The following is a 23,327-nucleotide window of genomic DNA, read 5'->3' on the forward strand; positions in this document are numbered from 1 at the left end:
GCAGCATTTCTTGCAAGTCACTTAAAGCTGTGCCTATCTCCTTGTAATGATTTCTGGAAAATAATGTATATTTAAGGCCATGTCTATGTATGACTGCTTTACATAAGTGCTATGTGATGATGATGGTGATGACCAAAGTGTAACTACACTTTTACTTTCTCTTGAGTAGACTTTGAAGAAGGGTGCGACAGACCACGAGAAGAGTGAATTCTTGAAGGAGGCACACTTAATGAGGTAGGGACAGCTCTGCCACTGGGCACTCTTCAAAGCCAGCATCATGTGAAGATGGTGGCCTTCCAGAGGAATGAAAGCAGCACTTTCCTCTAAACAGAGTATTGTGGCACTTTTAGGGTGTTCTCCTGTTTCTGCTAACAAAGTAAATCACTACTGATGAATCCTATGAAATTAAAGCTATAAAACAGATTAGCAAAATTTAAAATATATATTGCAAGTTCAGTATGCTCATAACATGAATTTATTTGGGTTTGGACTGGTGTATTTTGGTATCCTTGCTCATCTAAGACTAAGTTAGTTGCTAAAGGCAATCAATCAACACTTGGCTAATCCCATTTTACCAAAACAGATCAGAATCAGCTGATGCCTTCACGTTTTAACTTACTGTGGAAATTGTTTCTAAAAAATGTTCATATTTACCACTAGAGGCTGCCACATACCTTTTCTATTGAGGTAGACTTAATGAATCTGTCACCAATGCAAGAAGGTCACACAGAAAGGTTTATGTTTCAGCTGAAAATCTGGTTTTCCAGAGTCTCCACAGAAACGAGCAGAAGTACAACTGAAGTTTTCAGCTGGTAACATAGGACCAAGAGCGTAGTTTAACTTTCAGACACACCTCTGCACTTTGACTTTTATTTCATGAATGTGGAATTAGAAGCATTTTTTAAAAAATTAAGGATTTTATATCATGCACAGAAAATGTTGTGGTTTTAAATTTGAAATTGGTTTTCACAGCATCCTATTTTTGGTTACATATTTAAAAAAAATCTTGCATTTTTTGCCTAACTTTTCCCACGTGCTGTACCTGAATGGGGTAAAAGGTTTGTGAAAACCAAAATGTAACCATGTCATTAAAGCAAAAATTAATTATAAACAGTAGCAGTTGTGTGTAAATGTCTTATAATCTTTCTTCAGTTTATCTAGCAGTCATAAACCCAGTTAAGGTCTCTTTTCTGTGTAGTATGGAAATTATATGGACCCATAGTTGAAGTCTCTGAAACTTCCCCAATTCTACGTTCTTGTTGCACGTAATAATCCAAACCCAGAAATCCTGGAAGAATATATAATTGAAAATTATTGCATTTAAATGTAAACATTAATGTGTACACCAATAAAATGAGTCAGAGAAATTAAAAGAATAGAAAAGTTTAAGTATTACATATTTCTAGTAGTCATTAAACAATAACAATAAAAAGATATATTTTTATTATTTTTTTTAATATGAAAAATAACTTAGTTCACACATGGAAAACTTAATGATTTTTCTTTTTGTTCATCTGTAAGGTCTCATAAATGAAATCAAGCATAGAAAGGAAAAATAAGTAGATCTGATTGTTTACAAACCTTGATGTAAGATTTAAAAGAGCAACTTTTATTTTGCTTGCCTTTTTGGATGTTCATTAAAATTTGGATTGTAATGCTATGCATACTGGCTCAGTTAAGCTGAATATAGGACTATTTAGTACTTCTATTGTTGCTATGCAGCAGTGGGGAAATTGAGTTGTCTCTATTACAAAAAGTAATTTGTTATTGGTAATTGGTGAGTCATTTGTGTACAAATATATGTAGGAAATCCTTGTCTGTATCCCATCACTTGGGAAGTAAGGAATGACGACTCAGTGGAGAAAGGTCTGTATTTGTTGTAAGGAAAATGCCAGGTGCTCCTTCCCCTCTTTTTGTTCCTGAAAGTGCCAAAATTTGTCTGAGTGAGAGGTATGTGCTAGGGGCCAGGGGCAACTGTCAAATTCTAAATCACACTTTTTGCTAAAGTTTTGCCCATACCTGAGACTACATGAATTAAAAGAGGTTAGAAGGAAAATGTCCCTCTGCTTTATTTGTTTACACTTGTGCATTTGACAGCATTTTGGACACCATCACTTCTCCCAGTAGAGTCAAGTTTCTCTGACTGCTGGTGCAAGTGCTTTCACACAGTGGTGAGAAGCAAAACCATTTTCTAAAACAAGAGATGTGATTGTAAAAACAAAGGCACTGACAGAAGCAAAAATATTCTTTGTTCTTTAAAAAGTGCTAGGTCTGAGAGTGCCAATTCCTTTGTGGAAATCTTTGTCTTTTTAGGCACACACAGACAATTACTCGTATACCTACAAGTATTTGTCATGTGTATTTTGTTTCTCTTGAAAATGTACTGTGAAAAACCATTCCCCTCTGAATTGTGAAAATTATATATTGCACCTTGTGCTTTTACCTTTCTCTGTGCATTTTTCTGAATCATCAGTTCTACTATGAATATAGTAGTAAAAGTAATTTATTAAAATAACATAGATACTTTCAAGGTACAGGTGGCAAATCACATTATTTCCAGAAGAAAATGCCATTTGGCTACCTTTCTTTGTTTCCTGGAAATAGAATGAAGTGTGCTTTTAATATAGGTACATGTATTAGAGTGCCTGTCAAAGACAGTGTAAGCCTGTGTTTTGAAGGGATGTCCCTGAATTCTCTCCATGACCGAGCAAATCTAGGCACCGTGAGTTACTGAATCATGTTGTTCGTAGAGGCAGGATTGTAAAAGCCAAACTGCTCATTCATTGCTTACAGCCATATACATTTTGTTAACTATCAACCAGCTGGATTTCTCATCTGTAGTCTTACAATTGTTTCCTTCTCTTTAGTAAATTTGATCATCCCCACATTCTGAAGTTACTCGGTGTGTGCCTGTTAAATGAACCTCAGTATCTTATACTGGAGCTGATGGAAGGAGGGGATCTACTTAACTATTTACGAGGAGCCAGAAAACAAAAGGTAGGGTAAGGAACTGCCCTTTCTCAAAGTCCATGCTGACGTTCAGCTGTTTCTGTACCTGTAAAGTCTGACTTGGTTTTTCCTTAACACCCTGAGACATCAGTGTTGAGTGCCAATCTTGCATTCAGTGGTGCTGTGAATAAGAGTGAATGTCATTAGATTACTGACCAAAATCATGGTTTCAGTCATGAGATGTCTGCTGAATTTCTCTCTGTCAAAATCATAACCAGTCCTTTTGGAAAGTGATCATAAATAATGGTGGTCATGTATGTGGTCTACTAGGCATCGTAGGGATTTTTTGTCTTTAAATAATAGCAGTATCATTAAGGTGTGAGGTATAGTCCAGACATATAAGAAGATACTATCCCCATATCCTCAAATTCTTTAGAAGGAAAGAGAAAAGAATAAAGAATGAACAATTTGAAGTAAATTTTTACATAGTTAGCATGCAGATTAAAAATGTGGATGGTAGGATTGTAGGTCAAAATGACTCAACAATGAAATTTTATATCATAATAGCAATTGTACAGTTCATTTACATGATCAGATCAAATCCACAGTCAGTATTGAACTGTACTGATATGTATATACATGTACTCTACTAGAAATACACCACGCTGATTAATACAGCAACAAGAAAACCTGATCTGATAGTGGGAGGAAATTTTCAGGATCCCATTTCTTCCAAAGCTCTGAAGGTCCTAGGATATTTTTAGTCCCAAATCAAAGAACAGGATGCATTCATCTTCCTTATAGTGTAGTGATTTGGCAGTTTACCCTGCTCCTAATTAATCTCTATTGACATACAGAGATTTTACACCTCTGCTTCTACTCTTTTGGAAAAATCCTACACATTTCAAATGAGGAAACAATACCATCTTTGCATAGGGAGGTTGTCATTCTGAGTTGGTAAAGCTGAAATGCATGATTAACCTCTGTCTTTCTTTCTTGTAGCTCCAGAACCCTTTACTGACAGTGACTGACCTCTTGGATATATGTTTGGATGTTTGCAAAGGCTGTGTCTATTTAGAGAAAATGCATTTTATACACAGGTACAGAACTTACGTTAGTCTTCACAGGTTTACCCACAGAATCAGGACTGATCATCTTACCTGGGAAAAAATGCCTAGAAAGGTGTTACAATGTAACTGGAAAGGGGAGAGCACTGGAGTAAAATCTAATGTTACACTTTACCACTAAATATCATCTGCAGATCTCTCTCAAAATGCTGGGCTACTCTAAGATCTGAATCCAGGGCTTATTGAACCCTTGGCAAGAATCATACCCTGTGCAACAGAGAGAAGGGCAAGTGGAGAGATCCAATTTACTGTCCTCATCTGTCCAATGGGTAGCTTTAGAGGACACAGACTTTTCTCAGAGAAGTACAGGGAAAAGACGAGAAGTAACAGGTACAACTTACAGTGAAGGATATTAGATAATGTTGTTCACAATGCAAGATCAACCACTGAAACAGATTGTCCAGAGGGGTTGCGTCATCTCCAGTCTTGAAGATATGCCAAACTAAACTAAGTGAGGTCTGAAGTCCCATGATCCAACCTTGTGAGGGTTGAACCACGTGACTTACAGACCTGAGTTATTCTGCAACGCAAATTCCATCCTCTTTTTTTCTGCCTTACAAATCAGGGACCTGGCTGCTCGCAACTGCCTTGTGTCTGAGAAGGAATATGAGAGCTCCTCCCGGATAGTAAAGATTGGTGATTTTGGGCTTGCCAGAGATGTCTACAAAAATGATTATTACAGGAAAAGAGGAGAAGGCCTACTCCCTGTCAGATGGATGGCTCCTGAAAGCCTTATTGATGGAGTCTTTACAAATCATTCTGATGTCTGGTGAGTTACAGCAGCTACACAACTGTGGGAATAATATTAAATCCCACGTCAAGAAAATATTAGTTCGTAGGAGGAATTACAAGGTTGTATATTTCCATCTCTAATAATTGTTAGGCTAAGACAGATTTCCTCCTAAGTGATATTTTAGTGGGCTAATGAAAAGTTTGGCACTACAAATATATGATATATATTATGGGTATATTTTTTTATGCTTTGAGCTCTAACTTTGGATTCTGGATTCAAAGTCGTGAATGTTGCTTATGTCACTTAAACAATTTTGTACTAGGTCCACAATGTGGTTTTTACTTGATTGGACAGTGAGTCGACTGCCTTTATGCTGTTCCATTTTGTTTTCCATTAGGTTTATTGGCACTTCATTCCTACCGCCAAATACCCTTACCATTTTACCCTCTTCAAGTGACTTCTTTATTTTGAAGATCAACTTTCTCAGTGTCATCAGGGGAAGGTCAAAGCACTTTACCGTGGAGGTTTACCTAAAGTGTGTATTTCAGTAACTTTGAGTGTATAGTGAAGAAGAAGAGACCCACTGTCAGAGACATGAAAAAAAAAACCCAAATAAAACTAGATCCACAAAACCTGATTCACACAAGTTTAGATTTCGTGGCCATAGGTACTCGGGTGGGTTGTACCCACCAGTCTTGCCCAAGTCCTCAGCCCCTGCAGCAATCCATTTGACTGCCACTCTTGCACTTATCTAAGCAAGTCGTTTAGTGCTCTGTGCCAAACTAAATGAGGTGCTGATTACTCCATGAGTGGGGCTTAGGAGAACTTGTCTCTCTCCATTTAAAACATGTTTAGAGATTTCTAAACACTTGTTTAAGTGAGGACATGCTCAATCAGGCAGTGTTGCCCAGGGAAGATGTGGGTACTCAATGTCTTCTGAGCTGCATCTCATTGAGTCTGGGAAAGCGGGTCGGTTCTACACATCTATTTTAGCTGTTCCAGAGACTGGTTTAGGGACAACAACAAATTAAGGCTTCTAACTTAATTTTTCTGAGTCTTATTCTTAGGTTAGGCATATTTTAGCTGTTAATAAGGAGATTATTCATGATGACTATGGCTATTAATTTTTCTTTCTTTTTTTTTTTTTTTTTTATTTCTTGGTGGTGCTTTCTAGGGCTTTTGGAATACTAGTGTGGGAAACACTAACTTTGGGTCAACAGCCATATCCGGGTTTGTCCAATACAGAAGTTTTACACCATGTACGATCAGGAGGAAGGTTGGAATCTCCAAACAATTGTCCTGATGACCTGTAAGTTAATTTTGTTTAAATGTTGTTAATAATATTTATAAGAAGCAAGAGACTTGTTGCCAGTCATACCCACGCAGAGCTCAACATTGTTCCTTTTTGTTTCCAATAAAACAGCTAGCACTGGTAGCTGCCAACCTCCTGTTAATTCATCCAGCAGTGCAGCCTGTGAACAAGAATATAAGTGTTGAAGTTGAATGGTGAATACTGGTCTTTTAAATAGAGTTTCAGGGACAATATAAAGTCAGTCTTGGGCATGAATCCGGTAGTAATGTGAGAACAGGCTGGGAGTACCTGATGGTATTGGTTAAAAGTTAAGATGGTTTCAAAAAAGAATTTACTGGTCTAGTAACAGTAGATATAACTGGCTTTCTCAATGGTAGATGCAGGAATTAGGCTAATACTAGAACATATGTGAAAAATAACCTGTGCTCTCTTTATAGATAGAACTCTTGCAAAAACCAATAAGAAAAGCTGAAGCAGTACAGGAAAAGGGAAGTCTGCAATTCTGCTTAGTCTTTAGCTAGGCTGGATAAATAAAGCCTTGAATTTCTATTTGTCTCTTGAGCACAAAATTTGGGTTTAGTTGCAAAATTCTTGCAATTAAAAGAATAAAATAAATACATCTAGTGGATCAAACCCATACTGATGAGTAGTGTGTAAAGGAGGAAGCTGAATGTGAACTCAACAATCACTCAATATTGTCTAATTTCATTTCTCAATTTCTTTATTACCCACTCTGTCCCAACAATGCACGTGACAGCTGGTCCTACAAATAGGAGAGGCTACTGAACAATTCTTACTCCTGGGGCTGAGGAAAAGGCTTGAGAATAATCCTGTGATTGAAAAACCAGTATTTCTCTGATAGATTTCACAGTCAATTACCATGCTCTGAATTTCAAAAAAGATGATTATTTATCATTATGTAGATATAGCTGAAACATCATAGTAGCAATTAATAAATCCCAAATCAAACCAAACCAAATAAAACCAAAAACCCCCAAGCTTTAGCACTTGGAGGAACTGGAAAATTGAAGAGATTAAAATTTTAAGAACAGAGGGAAAACTGGAAGTCACAGAACAAATGAGAGCCCAAAGCCATTTTATTTTCGAGATCTGCTGAAAAAAGTTTCCTCAAAAAGTTTCTGACAGCTCTCCTGCAAATAAAAAAGCATAGGAGGCAGCTATATCCCTGTACTAATCTGACATTCAAGCTTAAGAAAAGGCTCATAAGTTGCCTTAAAACAAGTGACCAAATCTTAAGAAAACTTTGCTTGAAGCAATTTTTAAGGTGCCAGATCTTGAACTTAGCATAGCATAGGGCTTAAATACTGGTCTGCCTGCTGTAACTTAATAGTGGGATCAATGTCTAATAGTGGGAAAGCCAAGGAGCTGATGAGCTTAGGCTCTTGTACCATCTTTTATCTCATTTGGTGAACACTCAGCACCTGCATGCAGCTTCTGTCAGTAGCATAAATAGCTTTTTGCTGCTTTCCTAGGTCATTAATGGCATGCTGGGATTCTTGACATTCCTGTTTCCCTCCTTGAGGTTTTGAACCTGCATCAGGACACCAGCCGTCAGTAATTGTCTCCTCGGCACTTTGGCTTGCTCATTGTCATTTGACAAAACAAACCATCACTGACAGGAAAAGAGTTCAAAGGCCAAAGTACTTCAGCTGAGAAGTGTTTAGGAATCTGTGGTAGGCTTACACTTGCAAGTGCAAGTAGGGCTGGCACAGAAACCTTGGGGTGAAAAAGCACTAAGAAAGTGGGATTGGGATTTTTTTTTGGCAGGGTGAGAAATTCTCTCCCTTACCTCCACAAGATTTTGCTCCAGGGATTAATCATCTACTCTTCCCCAAAGAAGTGTGGTTAGGTAAATCTTGGTAATGAATTGGAAAAAGGGGCTTGGGGACCTATAAATGATACTCATTTATTGAAATATGAATTAGATCTATAAATGGAGCTACATTTGCAGTCCGATCCACATCTGGTACAATCATTTGAGTGTGAGACTTGCATGCAAGAGAATACCAAGGTTTGGACTGATCTGAGCTAACATAGATCCTCAAAGTCTGTGGATTACCGTCAAGGGAATTTGTACAAGCACCATACCACTTGCTGACCTGATTTTGCAGTTTCACAAAATACTCAGTCCCATGCAAGCTTACACAACTGACTTTGATGAAGAAATTTTAGTTTGGTAACTAAAAGCTTTTTGCTATTTGTCTCTGGGAATGGCCCCCTGGAGGGACTAAGAGAATGAGAGAGAAGAAGGCCTTGATCAGAATGCATCAGATGAAAGCAGAGACTCTTCTTCATCGTAACAACTTTTTCTGAGAAAATCCCACATTGATTATATTTTCCATTTCATGGGAGAAAAAATTGATAATGCTGCCCTGTAGCTTCTCTGTGCTATAGCACATTTCAGGAATTGTTCACTTTCAGCTTCCAGGACTGGATACTGAGTATTAGTTGTTTTTTTTTCCAGGCCCTTGAAATTTAATTTGCCCCCTGTATGCAGCTCTATTGGACGTACGGTTGTCAGTTGCACCCAGATAAAACACAGGTGTGAAGTGTAGGTGTGTAGGTTTACATGTAGGTGTAAAGGCTAGTTCTTAAACCTAACATAAACCTTTAGCTGATGCTGTGTTTGGAACTGTTATTTTTTACTTTTTTCCTGAAAGGCTTTCCCTATAATGTAGGGGAATCCTCCGAGTCTCTTTCTTATGCTAAAATGATGCACTGTTTGCCAACATATGTTTGGATCCCCAAATATATAGGAATATGTCCAGGGTAAAAGCTATTTTGTATAAGCAACTTGGCATATTTACCTGGCTTTCACTGTCTCGATTGACCTCATGCTGATGCATTTCTGAGCTAGTGGAAGTTTACGTTGTGTGACTTAAAGCTTTCAGTATCATAGCATGACTTGAAAGCTAAATATTGTGCCACAAATAGCTGTACATGCAAAATTTGCAGATATATTTTGAGACAGCATGAAAGTTTTTGTCATTAGAAACCTAAAGCCTACCTGAATTAAATACTTGGTGAAAAATACAAGTTCTATCTGGTATTGATATTTTAAGACAACTAACAAGTAATTTAATTTAGTAAATAAAAATATGAAATATAATTAAAAAGAGAAAATTACAGTACTGAATGTTTCAGCAACAATTAATATCCCCACTCCATAGCAAAACTGAACTTCTTTATAAAGCAGATTGTCCAATAAAAAATTAGTTATTTATAAAGACAGTGATTGGTAATAGGAATACAAAAATATTCAGAATCCACACTCATGATGTTCTTGTTTCATAAATTAAAAGAAGGTAGATTTAGATTGTATATAAGGAAGAATTTTTTTATGATAAGAGTGGTGAAAGACTGAAACAAGTTGCCCAGAGAAGTTGTGGATATACCATCCCTGGAGCTGTTCAAGGCCAGGTTGGATGGGACTTTGAACAACCTGGTCTAGTGGAAGATGTCCCTGCACACGGCTGGCAGGTTGGACTAGATCATCCTTGAAGGTCCCTTCTAACCCAAAACATTCTACAAGTCTATGACTTACATATCATTTCCTGTTTCTTTCTTCTGTTGGCTTATGGCTGGCTGTTTCTTCCTTTCAGCTGAAGGAGCAGTGTACTCCATCAGCTCTTTTACTTCATTGCTACACCTTCCACAAGGCTCTGCTCATGAGATCCCAGGTGCTAACCTGGTGGAGCACAGCATCTGAATTCATGTATTTTGCTTGGATATCCTACCAACAATCACAACCAGAAAGCAGATGGCTTGGCTTCTAGCATCCAAGGCTGGAATTTAGTGTGACATTTTGCAGACAGCAGTAGGAAAACCAACTCTTTAACCTCATTTTAAGTCCTATTCCGTACTTTTCTGTCTATATTTCCAGCGTCATCAATAACCAGTACACCTGAAAGCAAGCAGATGAAGTGATTCAGAGCATTATGAAGTCACTACCATTTATTAGATTCTTAAAATGGATTTGCAAAATGTCCTGGGATCATTTTCAAAAAACAGAATCACTCTGTTCAACTTGGAAATCACTAGATACAGGTCAATGAAAAACGGTTCTGAAACAATTTTTCTACTCACATTATCATCCAACACTAATATTTTAATGAATAATATCATTGAAAAATCAGAAGTCAAGAGATTTTTCCCAGCTGTCACTAAGGGTTTTGTAAAATACCCAGTTGTGGTGAAGGACAGCATTTATCTTTTTAAGATGGATAAGCAAGGATCTGAGCAAGCCAATTCATTTCACATAACAGAGTAATGCCTGGTATCACATAGCAGTAGGTTTGGGAGAGTGTTTGTCAGGGGAGGGTTTGAACTTAGGGCTTAGAGGTAAATGCTCCACATTCCATGAGCAGCTTCCTGAACAGGCCTTTCACTGACTGCTTTCTGGTTTTGAGACTCTAAGACCTCTTTCCACTCCCAACACTTAGCATGTCCAGGTGTTGGCTGTGTTTTGATTTTCAGCCTGTCTCCCACTGGCTTTTGTAGGATTTGGTTTTGTGTAGCATAAACTCACCTTGACTAAGGAATAAAAAACAGCCCTATCCTTTATACAAACAGGAGGTAAAGTTTTCCACTGAATGGTAGAGATAGTGTAGTACAAGGTGGACTAGAATCCCTGCACCCAGAGGAAACTTATACCATTTTTGCCTTTGATGGGAAAACTTACTCCACTTTGTTTTGGTCTGGAGGCAGAAATCTACATTAACACTCTCTGTGCTGGAGGGTTTGCCTTGAACTTCCTCTAAATTTGAGGTAACATGAGTTGAAGGAGGATTAAATAAGTTGAAAACTTCAGGTTCATTTCTGGATTTATGCATTTTTTTTCTGTGAGAGAATTCCTCCTTCTCTGCTTCCTTAGAAAATATTTTGGCTTCTTTGGTGAGAGTAGATGTTAATGGCAAGTGTGGTTTCTAGTGGTGGGGAGTTTTTTTGTGTTTTGTTGTTATTGTTGGTTGTTTGTTGTTTTTATGTTATAGCTGCTCCCAATCTCAAAAATATCCATCTTTGAAAAATTAAAAGGTTTCAAGGTGAGTATTCCTGACATCTGATCTTTAATTTGTTTTTCCTTTCCTCAGCAGCTGATGATAATCTTTGTACCACATAGAAAGTTTTAAGGCCAAGCTTGCTTCTCAGATGTTTAATGGTAAGTGTTGAGATGAATGATACTATTATCATTAATGTTTGCATTGTAAATTTTTCTTTTTCAGATGTGATTTAGTGACAAGATGCTGGTCTCGAGAACCTCACAACAGACCTACTTTCTCTTATATTCATGCCAAACTGCAAGAGATAAGACGCTGTCCACTGTCCTTCACCCACTACCTTGAAGACAAAGAGGCATCAACTGGAGTCATAAACCAAGCTTTTGAAAGTGAGTCTGGGCCAGCACCTGTTCTTATGGCCTCTTCCCTGTGAGCAAAGTGGAATTCAACAGTGCTTTTCATTGCATTTGTCACTGTCTCAAATTCTTTGCCTGTAAAATGGAAACAGCAAAGATGTACCTTGGTCATAATGAACTTGTAAGGATTCATTAGGTGCCACTAGGTACAATGCATTAGATAAAGTATGTGTAAGATTACCAAACAAAAAGGCCCAAATGAGGTTGCAACTGAGCCTGACTCACAGGGACATCCAACTTGCATCTAAATTTTTGATACTTCACAGCTCTGTTCCACTAAAGTAAATGTTTAAGTTCCATGTACAACCAGGAGAGCCTTAGAAGGCTTCTGTGTGGAAATCTGTCTCAATTTCAAAGGCATCTGCACCCTCTCCATCTGGTAAACACAGCTGTTAGACACTTACTATAGGACTACTGATTCGGTAGTCTCCTGAAAGTGAGGCATAATTTAGGTTCCCAAGTATGGCAGCCTTTATCCAAGCCCAAACTGTGATAGAGTCAGGTCTTCCCCGTGCTCTGCACACTGTGAATGAACAAACTAGGTGATGTTAGGGAAGACACACTTAAGATATGGGACACGACAAAGTCCATTATGTAAGAACATTATTCATGTTGTGAAGGCAGGAATTAAAAAAAAATAAGTGGTGCTAAATTTGAATCTGTCTATGCAACTGTGATTTAAATCACCTAAATATGGAAATGAATGCCTGACTAGACCAGAACAACAATCTCTTCACATCCTGCAGTAATTCCTGACTAATTAAATTGAGAAAGTGACAAATATTAGCAAACAATGGATCTGAATCTGCAAAAAGAAAGTTTTTATCAGTTCAAATATTTCACTTTTGTTTCACAGATCTCTTTTTTTTCTCATTTGATCTGTTTACATTCTATGGTTTTCTAAAGAAAAATGTTGAATGGCAAAAGAGGTAATTTCCATTCCGAAAAATGGAAAAAAATCCCAAACCTGTCTTTTTCTAAAATATCTAAAGACTTTTTTTGGTGGGAATTTTTGTGGATTTTTCTTTTCCCCCCTTCAAAAATTGTTGTTGAACTAGGAACTCACCCTGCTTCACGAACAGTTTTGATTCTTTAGTATTTTGTCTTTTCTTAAAAACTTCCTGATCCATCACAGTACTCAATTACACAATTACATAGACATTTTTCTGCAGGACACTACCTGTATTCAATTCACTGACATTGTCCAGTGCTCACTTAATGCTAGTCTATTTGATATTTTGCTAATCTTTATCATTTTGTGTAGCTTTATAAATGTCCATTTATGCCCATCTTGATTTCTCTATATGTCAGATCCAGTCTGTGTATGACATGTTTACATGTCATTGCAAGACTAAAATCTTTATAAAGACGTGGTAGGGTCAAAGTAAGCCAGCACTGATAACCTATCATTTCATGCTTTTTTAACAGCTGTTTTTTCACCCTTAGGCTATAATGAAAAGCTTTGTTTATTTGCATACATTGGAATTCCTTAGTTTCTTTAAGGGTATCTTTGTTCTGAATAGTGGCATTCAGGAAAGAGATACTTAGTCTGGCACAAATCTAAGCCTGGCATTAGCTCAGGAGAGGAGTACAGCCAATTAATTAGGCGGTATGCCCAAGCTAATAGCCTTTAGCTAATAGACTTTATCTCACCTAAATGCAGCTGTCTACAAGCTAGGAGTCTCATCTAAGATACTCTTCTAGATAGCTCTGTAGTCAGGAGTAGAAACAGATATCTCCAGAAAGTGATAACTCCTATGTTTTAGACATGTATCCTAGCATGAAAGGAGTCATCTTTTGCTTTACTCTTCACTAATGATGGCTGGTGTCTAGGTGACTTGCTATATTCATGGAGTGAATACAGAGTCACAGGGTGGGTAAGATTGGAAGGGACCACTGGAAATCATCTAGTCCAACATCACTGCTCAAGCAGGGTCCCTTAAACACATTGCTCAGGATCATGTCCAAAATACATCATCTCAGATACAGTATCTCAGCCTAGATCTTTAATATCCAGCTGGCTACAGGAACACAACATCCACTGGATACGGGGCTGTACTGATTCAACTGCTCACACCTACTCTTGAGCTACTGTGGTTTCTAGATTAGACATCTCTGTGCTGTGTTCCCTAGCTCCACAGGTGACAGAGACATCAAAACTAAGGGAGTTAAGAAATTCTTGTGGCATTACATCAATATCTGTTAAAATCTTTAGCAGGGCTGAAAATTCTAAAGAGAAGCCTACCCTTTTGCTGCTTAGAATTGGGGAAAGGGGCTGGAACATAGGTTGCTGTCCTTTTGGTAAAGCAGGCGGCACAGATGTAACATGAAAGAATTTTAGTTTCAGTCTCTGCAAATTTCTGTTTAACATGTGTCAACTAAGCATGATCTTTCCCTTGCTGTTAACTTGCTCAATCTAGGTAAATAATTGCTTTCAATGGGATGACAAATAGATATTCTTAATGTAAAAAACACTACTATGCCAAGATTTCAGGTTCTGCCACACAGCAGAGATCACAGAGAAAAAGCCATTGCTTTGTTTGTTTGCCAGGAACAGAAATAGTATTCTTAGAAATGACCAAGTTGTTGCAAAGGGAAATATGAATTGAGGCTTCCATGAAAAGTTTCACTTTAAATGATAAAAAATTGATAAAATTAGTTTACTGCAGAAAATGTTGTTGTATAATGGACTTTCAGGGTTGTCCTAATAATAGTAGTACTCCATAATGTATGTTGCATTCAGGAAATCTGTTGATGGTGGTCACTTTTAAAATCAGACTCCATTAAGTCTGTTTACAGTAACTTAGTTGGTAAAATCAGGCCCACTCCAGTAAGCAGGGTAATTCAGTGTAGGTAGAGCTTTGGCTATCAGAGCTCATGCTTGGCACAGTCTCTCCCTGAGCCTTAGACTTTTCACCACTAGCTGCTGTGTTTCTTCTTCTGGCTTTCCCCCATTCTTCCCTTTGCTGTGTACTTGACTGGAGGTCTAGAGTCCCGGTGATGTCTTAATGTTGTTGAATTACCTGATCAGAGAGACTTGCATGTCAGTTTTCTGTAGCTCTCCAGCCTTAAATTAATTCAACAGTTTTTCTGCCGGCAGTGTACATCTCATGCAGTGGAGTTCAGAGAAATGTGGACTCCGGAAGCAAGATTGATTTAAGCAAGAAAAGACCACTCAAATTCTAGCTGAGCTTCCAGACTAAAATGCATTCTCCATTATGACCCTGTCGAAAACAGTTTAGGGCTTGGAATATGCCTTAGTTTGTAATTTGTAAAATATTGTATAATAAGTAAGTGATTTTAAAAATTTGCACTAATTTTTAACTGGAACTAAGTGAAGTACTTGTGTTTGTAGTAGTAGAAATCCAAAAGACTATTCCATGATGGATTGTCCTGGACAACATTTTCCAAAAATGTTACACGGTCATTGGCCTTTGTGTGTAATGAAACTCCTATCATGAGCCTCCTGCCAAGAAATGTTTGCTCTCACCAGGTGACCTGGTTCCAAAAGAAAGAGACAAATGTCAAGCAAAGTGAAACAACATGCCTCAAAATAACTGTGATACTTAACCTTACATGGAATCATACATCTTCCAAACTGTCTTGAGTCTTTCCTGCTTGTAGGTAGCCACACCTTTAACAGATCCATACATCCTGTCAGTGCTTTTCATAGGTGGAAGAGCTGAGAAGCACTAGATTTTCTCAAGAATCTTAATGCTAGTGCAATGTGACACACAGATGGCAAGTGTGGGTGAACTAATACAGACAGTATGTTAGTGGTCTGGGCAGCACTCTAACAGGATAGCATGGGGATGGCAAAAGAGACACATGCTGTGCTATTGCAAGAGTCACCCTTCTAAAGCAGGTGTCAAATGTCAATAAATATGCCCGAGCAATACCAGCACCTCCTGGCACTGCTGCTTTGGAAGGGAGGGAAGGAAACTCAGGACCAGGGTCTGCCAGTCTAGAGTTTTTCCTTCTAGCTCTTACAGGCTTTCCCAGGACATTAATTGTGGGTTTAAACTAGCAGTAATGATATTTATTTGAGTGAGGGCAGCACTAACCAACTGAGTACTGAGACACCAGTGGGTTTTGAATTCAATGGGACTTTACTGAGCAGAGGCCCTGTCACCAGAGTCCCCATTTATTGCTGAAAGATAGTCTGTTCTTCCCCCATTTACAAGAGGTGCAGTGTGCTAGAAGGATGGCTCTGCATTGCTGTAAAAATAACTGGACCATCTATTTTCAGACATAAGTTTTTACATTTGCACATATAAGACAGCACTATATTTTTTCAGGTCCCAAGAGTGCCTCTTTACAGACGGAAACACCTGTTTGATTTGGCAAACATTTTTGCCGACATCAGACAACTGGGCATTAAGCAGCTGGAGCGACTCCTTGCCTTTATGACCCAGGAGGACTATTCTTATCAGGGCTGCTCCCCATAATCCCTTTTGGTCCTATATGGAAAAAATGTCTAATTGCTCAGAAAAAGTAGCTCCTCTGGTGAGAGAAGATGCAGGACAGTTGGATGAAATCCAGGGTAAAAGTCTAAAGACTAAAAGGAAACACATTTGGCCTCAAAATTATTTTTAAACAATTTTTAATGATTTTTAAATCCCTAAGCTGGAGATGTTGCTTGAAAAATGTGGGAAGATAAAAGAGTTAGAATTTTGTAGTGTTTCCTTTTTTTTTTTTTACTTTTCTTTACAAAGCCAGTAACTCAGTGTATTTATTCTTTCAGCAGTTCAGGTACTTTCTAAAACTGTCATTTGTACTTTTTTAAAATCTCTGTACAAAACTTTGCACTGAGGGGATTTGATATTAAAATATAGAATCAGTGATTTCATCATTAATTATATGTTGCACTCTCTGCTGACTGAGTAGCTCCTGTTTTCTGTTCCCCATGTAAGAGCCATCAGTTTATTTTCCTAAACCCATCTGCCTTTTAAAAACTGTTCCACACAACTCTCTGAACGTAAAGTAATCACTTGGGCTTCTGTAATTACGGAAGCTTCTCTAAAGCAGATGTGTTGATAAGAGACATTTTTAAAACCTTGTATCTAGTCTCCTTTGTATTTTTCTGAAATTCAATAATCCTCTCCCCACTTAGCTTAGTGAGTGGCTGACCCAAAGCCAGCAGAGGTCAGAGAAAAGGCTTCTTCTGAAAGAGTGAGCGGTTACAACACTGCAGGAAAAGGGGGACTTGATGGTGTGATATCTTACTTGTACTCTAGATAAATGCTGTTTGATTCCAGAGGATGCATGTGAGCCATATGATGCTGCAAATAAAGTCATGCTAATACTTTGCCTTGAACTGATGGAAAAAAAATCACGTGATATAATGTATAAGAGCTGACATCTCTGTAGACAGATGTTGATAGGTATAAGGAACTAAAACATAAGCACTGCATTCACACTGTCTGTCTAGACTGTTTGATAGTCAGCAGAGAGTTGTAGACACATTCAGAGGATGTTAATGCATTAAGGCAAGGATGCAAAATAAGCATCTCCACAAAGCGATTCATTCCTCCTTTCTCTCTCTGTTGACTGCAAAGACAGCCTAGGCAAGGAGCTTAAATTGGACACTTAAGATATGGGTCCTCAAAACTTGGTAAAACGAGTCCTACTTTGTGACCTGGAGAAGGAAAGTGTTTTCCTATTTGTATAGCCTTATTGCATTGCAACAAATGTGGAATTGGTCTTTTTTGTTGCTTTTATATTATTAATTATAATAAACTAGAAAAGAATCATGTTTATATGTGTAATTCCTCAGACAGCTTCTTGCACACAGAGATTTCAGTTCACAGATCTCTAAAAAACATATTAAAATAAAAAGAAAGGCAGGTAGTCAATGCTCCAAGCAGATTAGAGCTGAGGAAATGTAAGATGAACAAAATTGTCACTTTTAACACATTCAGTGTCTGACAGAATAGCGAAGCTCCATGAGTCATCCTCAAATCATGCAAGATCATATGCTTCATTAGACAGGAAACACAGATATATCTCCACTGATATATAATACAGAGCGGAGTATTAAAACGGATATATATTTGTTCTATTTATATTCTTACTGGCAATGTGCAGAAATTGAAACACAGCACCTCTAGCTCCAGGTGGCCATCAGGGACCAGGAAAATGTTCTCTACACAGGAACTATCTCCTTGGGATAACCAACACAGCTGAGGTAGAGAAGTCTAGGTTCAATAGACTTGACAAAGATATGTCATCAAGTGCTCCTCTTGAATGTGGTCACAGTGGCCATGCCAGTAAGGCAGCCCGTCTCTTGTTTACTGCCACATACTTTGTGTGGCAGTGACAAAGGACAGAGTATGCATGAGAAAAACAGGAAGGTATTAATAAGAAAAAGCAAATGTGTCTGCACTTCTAAATACCTTACCACAGTGAAGGTGCTAAGCATTGCATGAGATTATGTTACCCAGAATCAGTAATGTCTCAGGCTGGCTACTTAGCTGGTGTAAATTGGTGGTATCACACTGGTTTCTATGGACTTTGTTAATTTATGCTAGCTGAGGATCTGGTCCTGAAATAGCTGTAATAGAAGATCAGCATCTCTAGATCAGTTTGTTCAGTCTCTACCAGTCAGCTTTTCTACTGACATTATTTTTCTTCTTATGTGTTGTCACCTTCTTGAATTTAAACACCAAAAAAACCCTTCTGCTTATCAAGACATCACAAAAATTTGCACCCTTCCAGGCAGGACTTCAAAACATGTTGTGAGCCCTCAGAGTCTACTAAGCAGGCAAGGAAAGACACCGCAATCATGAGGCAGCACCATGGCTACTCTGTGGCAGGAAGTAGCTAACTGAGATGCTGAGACTGGGAAGGGGGAAGCACAGATTTTATCAGGTTAGGGCCAATCTCCTCAGAGGAGGCTAAGCAAGCAAACTTTATTCCTCATTATGTATGAGTCAGGCGATAATAGTTTCTTGTGTCAATTAATGCATGGCTCTCTAGAGTAAGCTTCTGCCTACTCCTCAAGAGATGTATTATAATTAATTTACCTGCAGTTTAGCTAGAGGCTGTGATTTATGCACAAGCTTTAAACATCAGCTTTAAGCTTTAAGCACAGCACTACCAGGAAAAGTGTCCAGAAAAGTCAAAGCAACATGAATTTAAGACCTGAGACATGTCTGTCCAAGTAAAATGCTGAGTTTTGAACTCACCATTTTAGCTGTTGGAAGCAGTCTACATGAGACAGCTCAAAGCTCAGTGGGAACCTGCTTCTCAACAGAGTACTTCTCAGCCTGTACAAAGCTCTGGACTGACAGAGCTAGCCTGTCTCGTGCCCTGAAGAAGGTTGTTTAAAGTGAGCATGGGTAACTCTACACTATGCAGCAGTTCACCCCTCAGAATTTAAACATTCGGAGTTGACTCCCCAGCACGACTTCAGATTCCACGAAGGTGTTTCTTGGATGTCTCCTCTTGGGGTGTTTTGTTGACCCAGCCAGGCTTTGCTTGTGAAATCTGAGGGGATCACATCACATGGTTTATCCTGCATTTACTCACGTATAACCCAGCATGACTATACATCAATCAACTAATTTTAGCAATGTTAAAACTGAAGAGAAAATAACGATATCTCATAAATATACTGGCCTGCCTCCCCATTCCAGTTTCTCTCTCTCTTCCTTTAATTTCTTAATGTTTTTTGAAACGAGGTTCCAGAGATTATTCAAAATTCTCTGACTTGACTTATGGCTTCTCAAGGTGCTGGTGTGCTTCTAGCCCTCACATTTCTAAGGCAATTTCACATCTTATCATGATTTTTTTCTTCAGTTGTTCATTTTCAGTATTTTCTGTCTCCATCCATTGTTTTGCTCCAAGTAAATCAGCAAAAATTATTTGCTTGCTTTGCTGACTTACACAACAGTCCAGCATTGCACTATATAACTTGAGATCTTCGTGCAACTTCTGTGGCTTGTACAGCAGAGTGGTGCTAAACTTTCATAGGCACTGAATACTACACTAAGAGATGAGTCAATAGTGAAGGAAAGGGCAGTTACAGTTAAAAATCTCATTGTGAAAATGGCAGTGTATCTTATACGTCATGTGATAGGAGAAAAGTCATCAACACTGTATTCTTCCTCCCTCTTTGGATATGACAAGAATATTCTGCAAAAATAGACTTTCTTGATTATTTCGTTCCCAAAGCTCAAGAAGTAAAACCAAGGCAAAGTATTTGATTTTTTAGATCTTTTTCTCTGTAATGAGAAACACAGTTGTGCATAGGCTGAAAAAGGATTATAATATTTAATATATTCTGTAGTTCTTCAGACCTGTCGGGGAAAGAATTAGTAATGTATCTATATATCTGGTAAAAATATCTCAGTGACCTCATACTCACATTTGTGTAAACATCACCTCATCAGTTCCAGATACTTATACAGGAAACAAATCTGAATGCTCCTCTAGTGTTCTATACTTAGGCAGGTCAGCCGGCATATGTCTGGTCTGTAAATACCCAGTTTTACTTGGGTCTTTATTTTAAGGTTTCCCTCTTAAGAGTTTGCTGTAAATGTGCCCTCAGCATTTGCTTGTGTGCCTTTTTAAAAATAACTTGCCCCTGGGGATTCCCATTAAAAGTTTTATTAAACAAAAAACAAATACAAAGAAGAGCTGAACTGATTGGTAAAGGCTTAGTTGGGGTTGAATTACCAAATATTGTCATAATAGTCCTGAACTGATAAAGTGAGTATCAAATTATTTTTCGTTGCTGTCAGTCACTGTGGTATGTGACCATAGTTTGCTATAGTTTGTCCCCAACCCTGTCTTGCTAATGGGTTTCTAAAACCAAAATTCTCTTTCAGACTTTTCCTGATAATATTGCCTAATGGACTCTAGCATGTGGAACACATTTCTCACTTTATAACTGGGGGAGATGTGTGATTATAGTGGCATAATAAATTGTGTGTTGCCTGGTGGAACAGCACAACAGTTGCAATTCCTTTGAATACATAGCCCTGAATGTCACATGCTTAACTTTTCACGAAGTTAACTTTTTATGAAGTAAAATAAGGGGGGAGTGTAGTAAAGAAAGGTACATGTTGTAGTAAATGCAAAAAATAGCAACATTTATAACTTGAGCATTTAGTTAACCATTTTTATATTTTTAAAATATATATCCCCTGCAATAGATTTCAAGCAACTATGTATATATAAACTGTATCAAATTAAGGAAAAATAGAAAGTTTTTAAAAATGGGAAAGCCACAATGGATTGACAAGTTTAATCTTCTAGAAAGACAGAATACTACAAGTCGTCTAGAGAGACAGTATATAATGATTTAGTAGATATAAAACTGCCTATGTTACAGGACTCTTTAGCAGTATTATTAGCAGGTTTACTACAAAGGTACAGATTGAAATCACTTTGGCTTTATGCAGTTTATCTTTACAATGAAAGGAAGCAAGTCAGGTATTCATAACTGTGTTGCTGCCGCTGGAGGTATGAATACTGATGACCAACCTTCCCCAAGTGATTTGTTTAAAGTTCTAATCCACGCAGGCATCAGCAGAACATGAATTTGAATCATCAGTCACTCCTTATGCAGTCACTAGACCAGCTTTCTCCAACAGCTGTTTGATCTTATTTGCTTTCAACAACTATATGTATATTATTGAGCTGTTGCATTTTTTCTTCTTTTTTTTTTTTAAATGCAGATAATGAGACTCCATATGTAGATTCAGACAGTGTTCTTTCAGCCACATTAATGGAAACAAGGAATCAAGAGGGCTTAAATTATTTGGTATTAGTCAAAGAAGGCAAACAAGATCAAGGAAGCATCAATTCTACTGAACTTTCTTAAGTTTGGTTCCCCCAGAGAAAGAAGAGAAAAACTCTTTCAGAGAAGACAGAAGCAAAGGAAAATATTCTGCACATCATCATACTTACAGAGGTGTTTAAAAAAAGCCCCAACAACTTTTTAATAAAGCTACCAGAAAATATAATAAAATACTGAATGATGTGCACCAGAATAAGACAACAATTATGTATCCTTTCATTTTCTACATGTTATGGTTTGGGTGCTTACACAGGAGATAGTTTAAGGTAATAAAACATGTATCAGACAATAAGTGATTTTACTGTGGTATTGAATAAAGTTATGCAATCACATATGCCTTAGGTACAGGCAGTCCTTCAAAAAAAGGGAGCACTGGTATGTTGTTTCAAAGAGCAGACCAGCTTGTTCATGAAAAAAAAACGAAAAGTTGAAGTCTAACTTCACCGTGCACAAGCAAGATTTTAAAAATTGAAAAAAACCATAAATACTGAGCTTCAAATCAGAAAGCAATCAATGAAGGTTGTCCACTGCTGCAGATGGTCTGCTTCACTATTTAATTTAAACAAATGCTTGCAATCATCTTGCATATTAAGTTGCACAGCAAACGGTCTGTGAATCTGGACAGTTCTGTTTTCTCACATTTCTTTTACTTTCCCTTTTTAATGTTCATCATCCTCACTTATTTTTTATGAGACTGGGTGAAGGGAGATACTTTTCCTTGGTGTGTTTCGAGATCAACTCAAAGTATATAATAAAATTAAGTCTAAATCATTACTGAATAAAAAACAGGAATAAGCTTTTTGAAACCTTTCATCATGAGCAGTAGTTAGCAATTATGCAGAGCTATTCGCTGACATCTTTCAGGAAGCTAGAAACATGCTATGATTTTATGCAAATATTTGATAATGTGGCATACTGGAGAGTAGTAATGGTGCTATCTGATGTCAGAATGTATACATTTTCAAGATGCAACTCCACTGAAGTCAAGCTTAAAAAATTTCTTAAATGGAGATTCAACACAGATAAACAAGAAATTTGGACTTCGACTGTTTTACTCAAATGAAATAGAAATTAAGACATTTTGAATTAGGATTCTTCAAAGTCCCTGACAAAGCCCATTGAAGCATTTCGTAATTATATAAATAGATTTGCTAATAAAAACAATTGCAACACTTTGCTATTCTCACCAGACTGTGAGCAAGAGATAAAAAAATAAATACTGTATTGTGTTTTCTTCCTCTTCAAGTGCTTCTTGATTGGTTGTACAGCTATTCCTTCCATTTCAATAACATAAAATTACTGATGTTTACTAAGCTGTAGCATGTGTGAGCCAGAAACGAGGAGGATCCCAGTTCCTTATCACCACACCCGGATGTCTTCAAATGTGTGCGTAATTCTACTTAACTAGTGAAGACTGATCAGTCAGCAAACCACACACAAAGGTTTGGGAAAACAATGAGACTTCATATGATATCTTTTTTTTTAGCAGGAGAAACCTTCAATCCTGCTAAAATTTTGTCTAGGCAACAACTTTCACAGTCCTCACGAGTGCCTGTGGTGTGACATCCCAAGTGGATTCAGTTTTGTGTAGGTCTGCATTGGAAAAGGATCATGGAAGAGCCTAACTAACATGTAAACTGGGTTAATGGGCAAGGTGAGCATTGGTAACAGATAGCAACCATGAGTAATGTCCTTCAGGTGTAGTGACAAATATCCAAACTGGTACAGAAAGAAAATTCTTGTTTTGTTCACATCTTGTAAGTGTTGCAAGACAAGGCTAGTTTTAGTGAAGGATTTACAACATCATGATGAGAAAGAAAGTGTCAAGTCTAATAATACACTGCTAATAAGTGAAATCTAAGGGTACTGGCCAGTGACCTATGCCTTTGGTGCATAGTATGAAAAATGTATTGGACTGGGTAAACCCCAAATTTATCAATCCAAATCTAAGGATCTTGATCTATAAC

General features: G+C 37.7%; 1 protein-coding gene across 2 annotated transcripts in view; it reads left to right on the forward strand.

The window, feature by feature from the left end:
* ROS1 (ROS proto-oncogene 1, receptor tyrosine kinase) overlaps window positions 1-22,605 on the forward strand; it is a 72,851-nt gene extending 50,246 nt beyond the window's left edge. For both annotated transcript variants that reach the window (XM_032683292.1, XM_032683293.1), the window contains 7 exons: window positions 170-234; window positions 2,868-2,997; window positions 3,952-4,049; window positions 4,642-4,845; window positions 5,984-6,118; window positions 11,365-11,528; window positions 21,239-22,605. In XM_032683292.1, the coding sequence (XP_032539183.1) occupies window positions 170-234; window positions 2,868-2,997; window positions 3,952-4,049; window positions 4,642-4,845; window positions 5,984-6,118; window positions 11,365-11,528; window positions 21,239-21,384 (942 nt within the window). In that variant the 3' untranslated portion in view covers window positions 21,385-22,605. The remainder of the gene's footprint in view (window positions 1-169; window positions 235-2,867; window positions 2,998-3,951; window positions 4,050-4,641; window positions 4,846-5,983; window positions 6,119-11,364; window positions 11,529-21,238) is intronic.
* Window positions 22,606-23,327: the final 722 nt, after the last annotated feature.

Source organism: Chiroxiphia lanceolata, chromosome 3 (assembly GCF_009829145.1).
Source record: "Chiroxiphia lanceolata isolate bChiLan1 chromosome 3, bChiLan1.pri, whole genome shotgun sequence".
Lineage (NCBI taxonomy): Eukaryota > Metazoa > Chordata > Aves > Passeriformes > Pipridae > Chiroxiphia > Chiroxiphia lanceolata.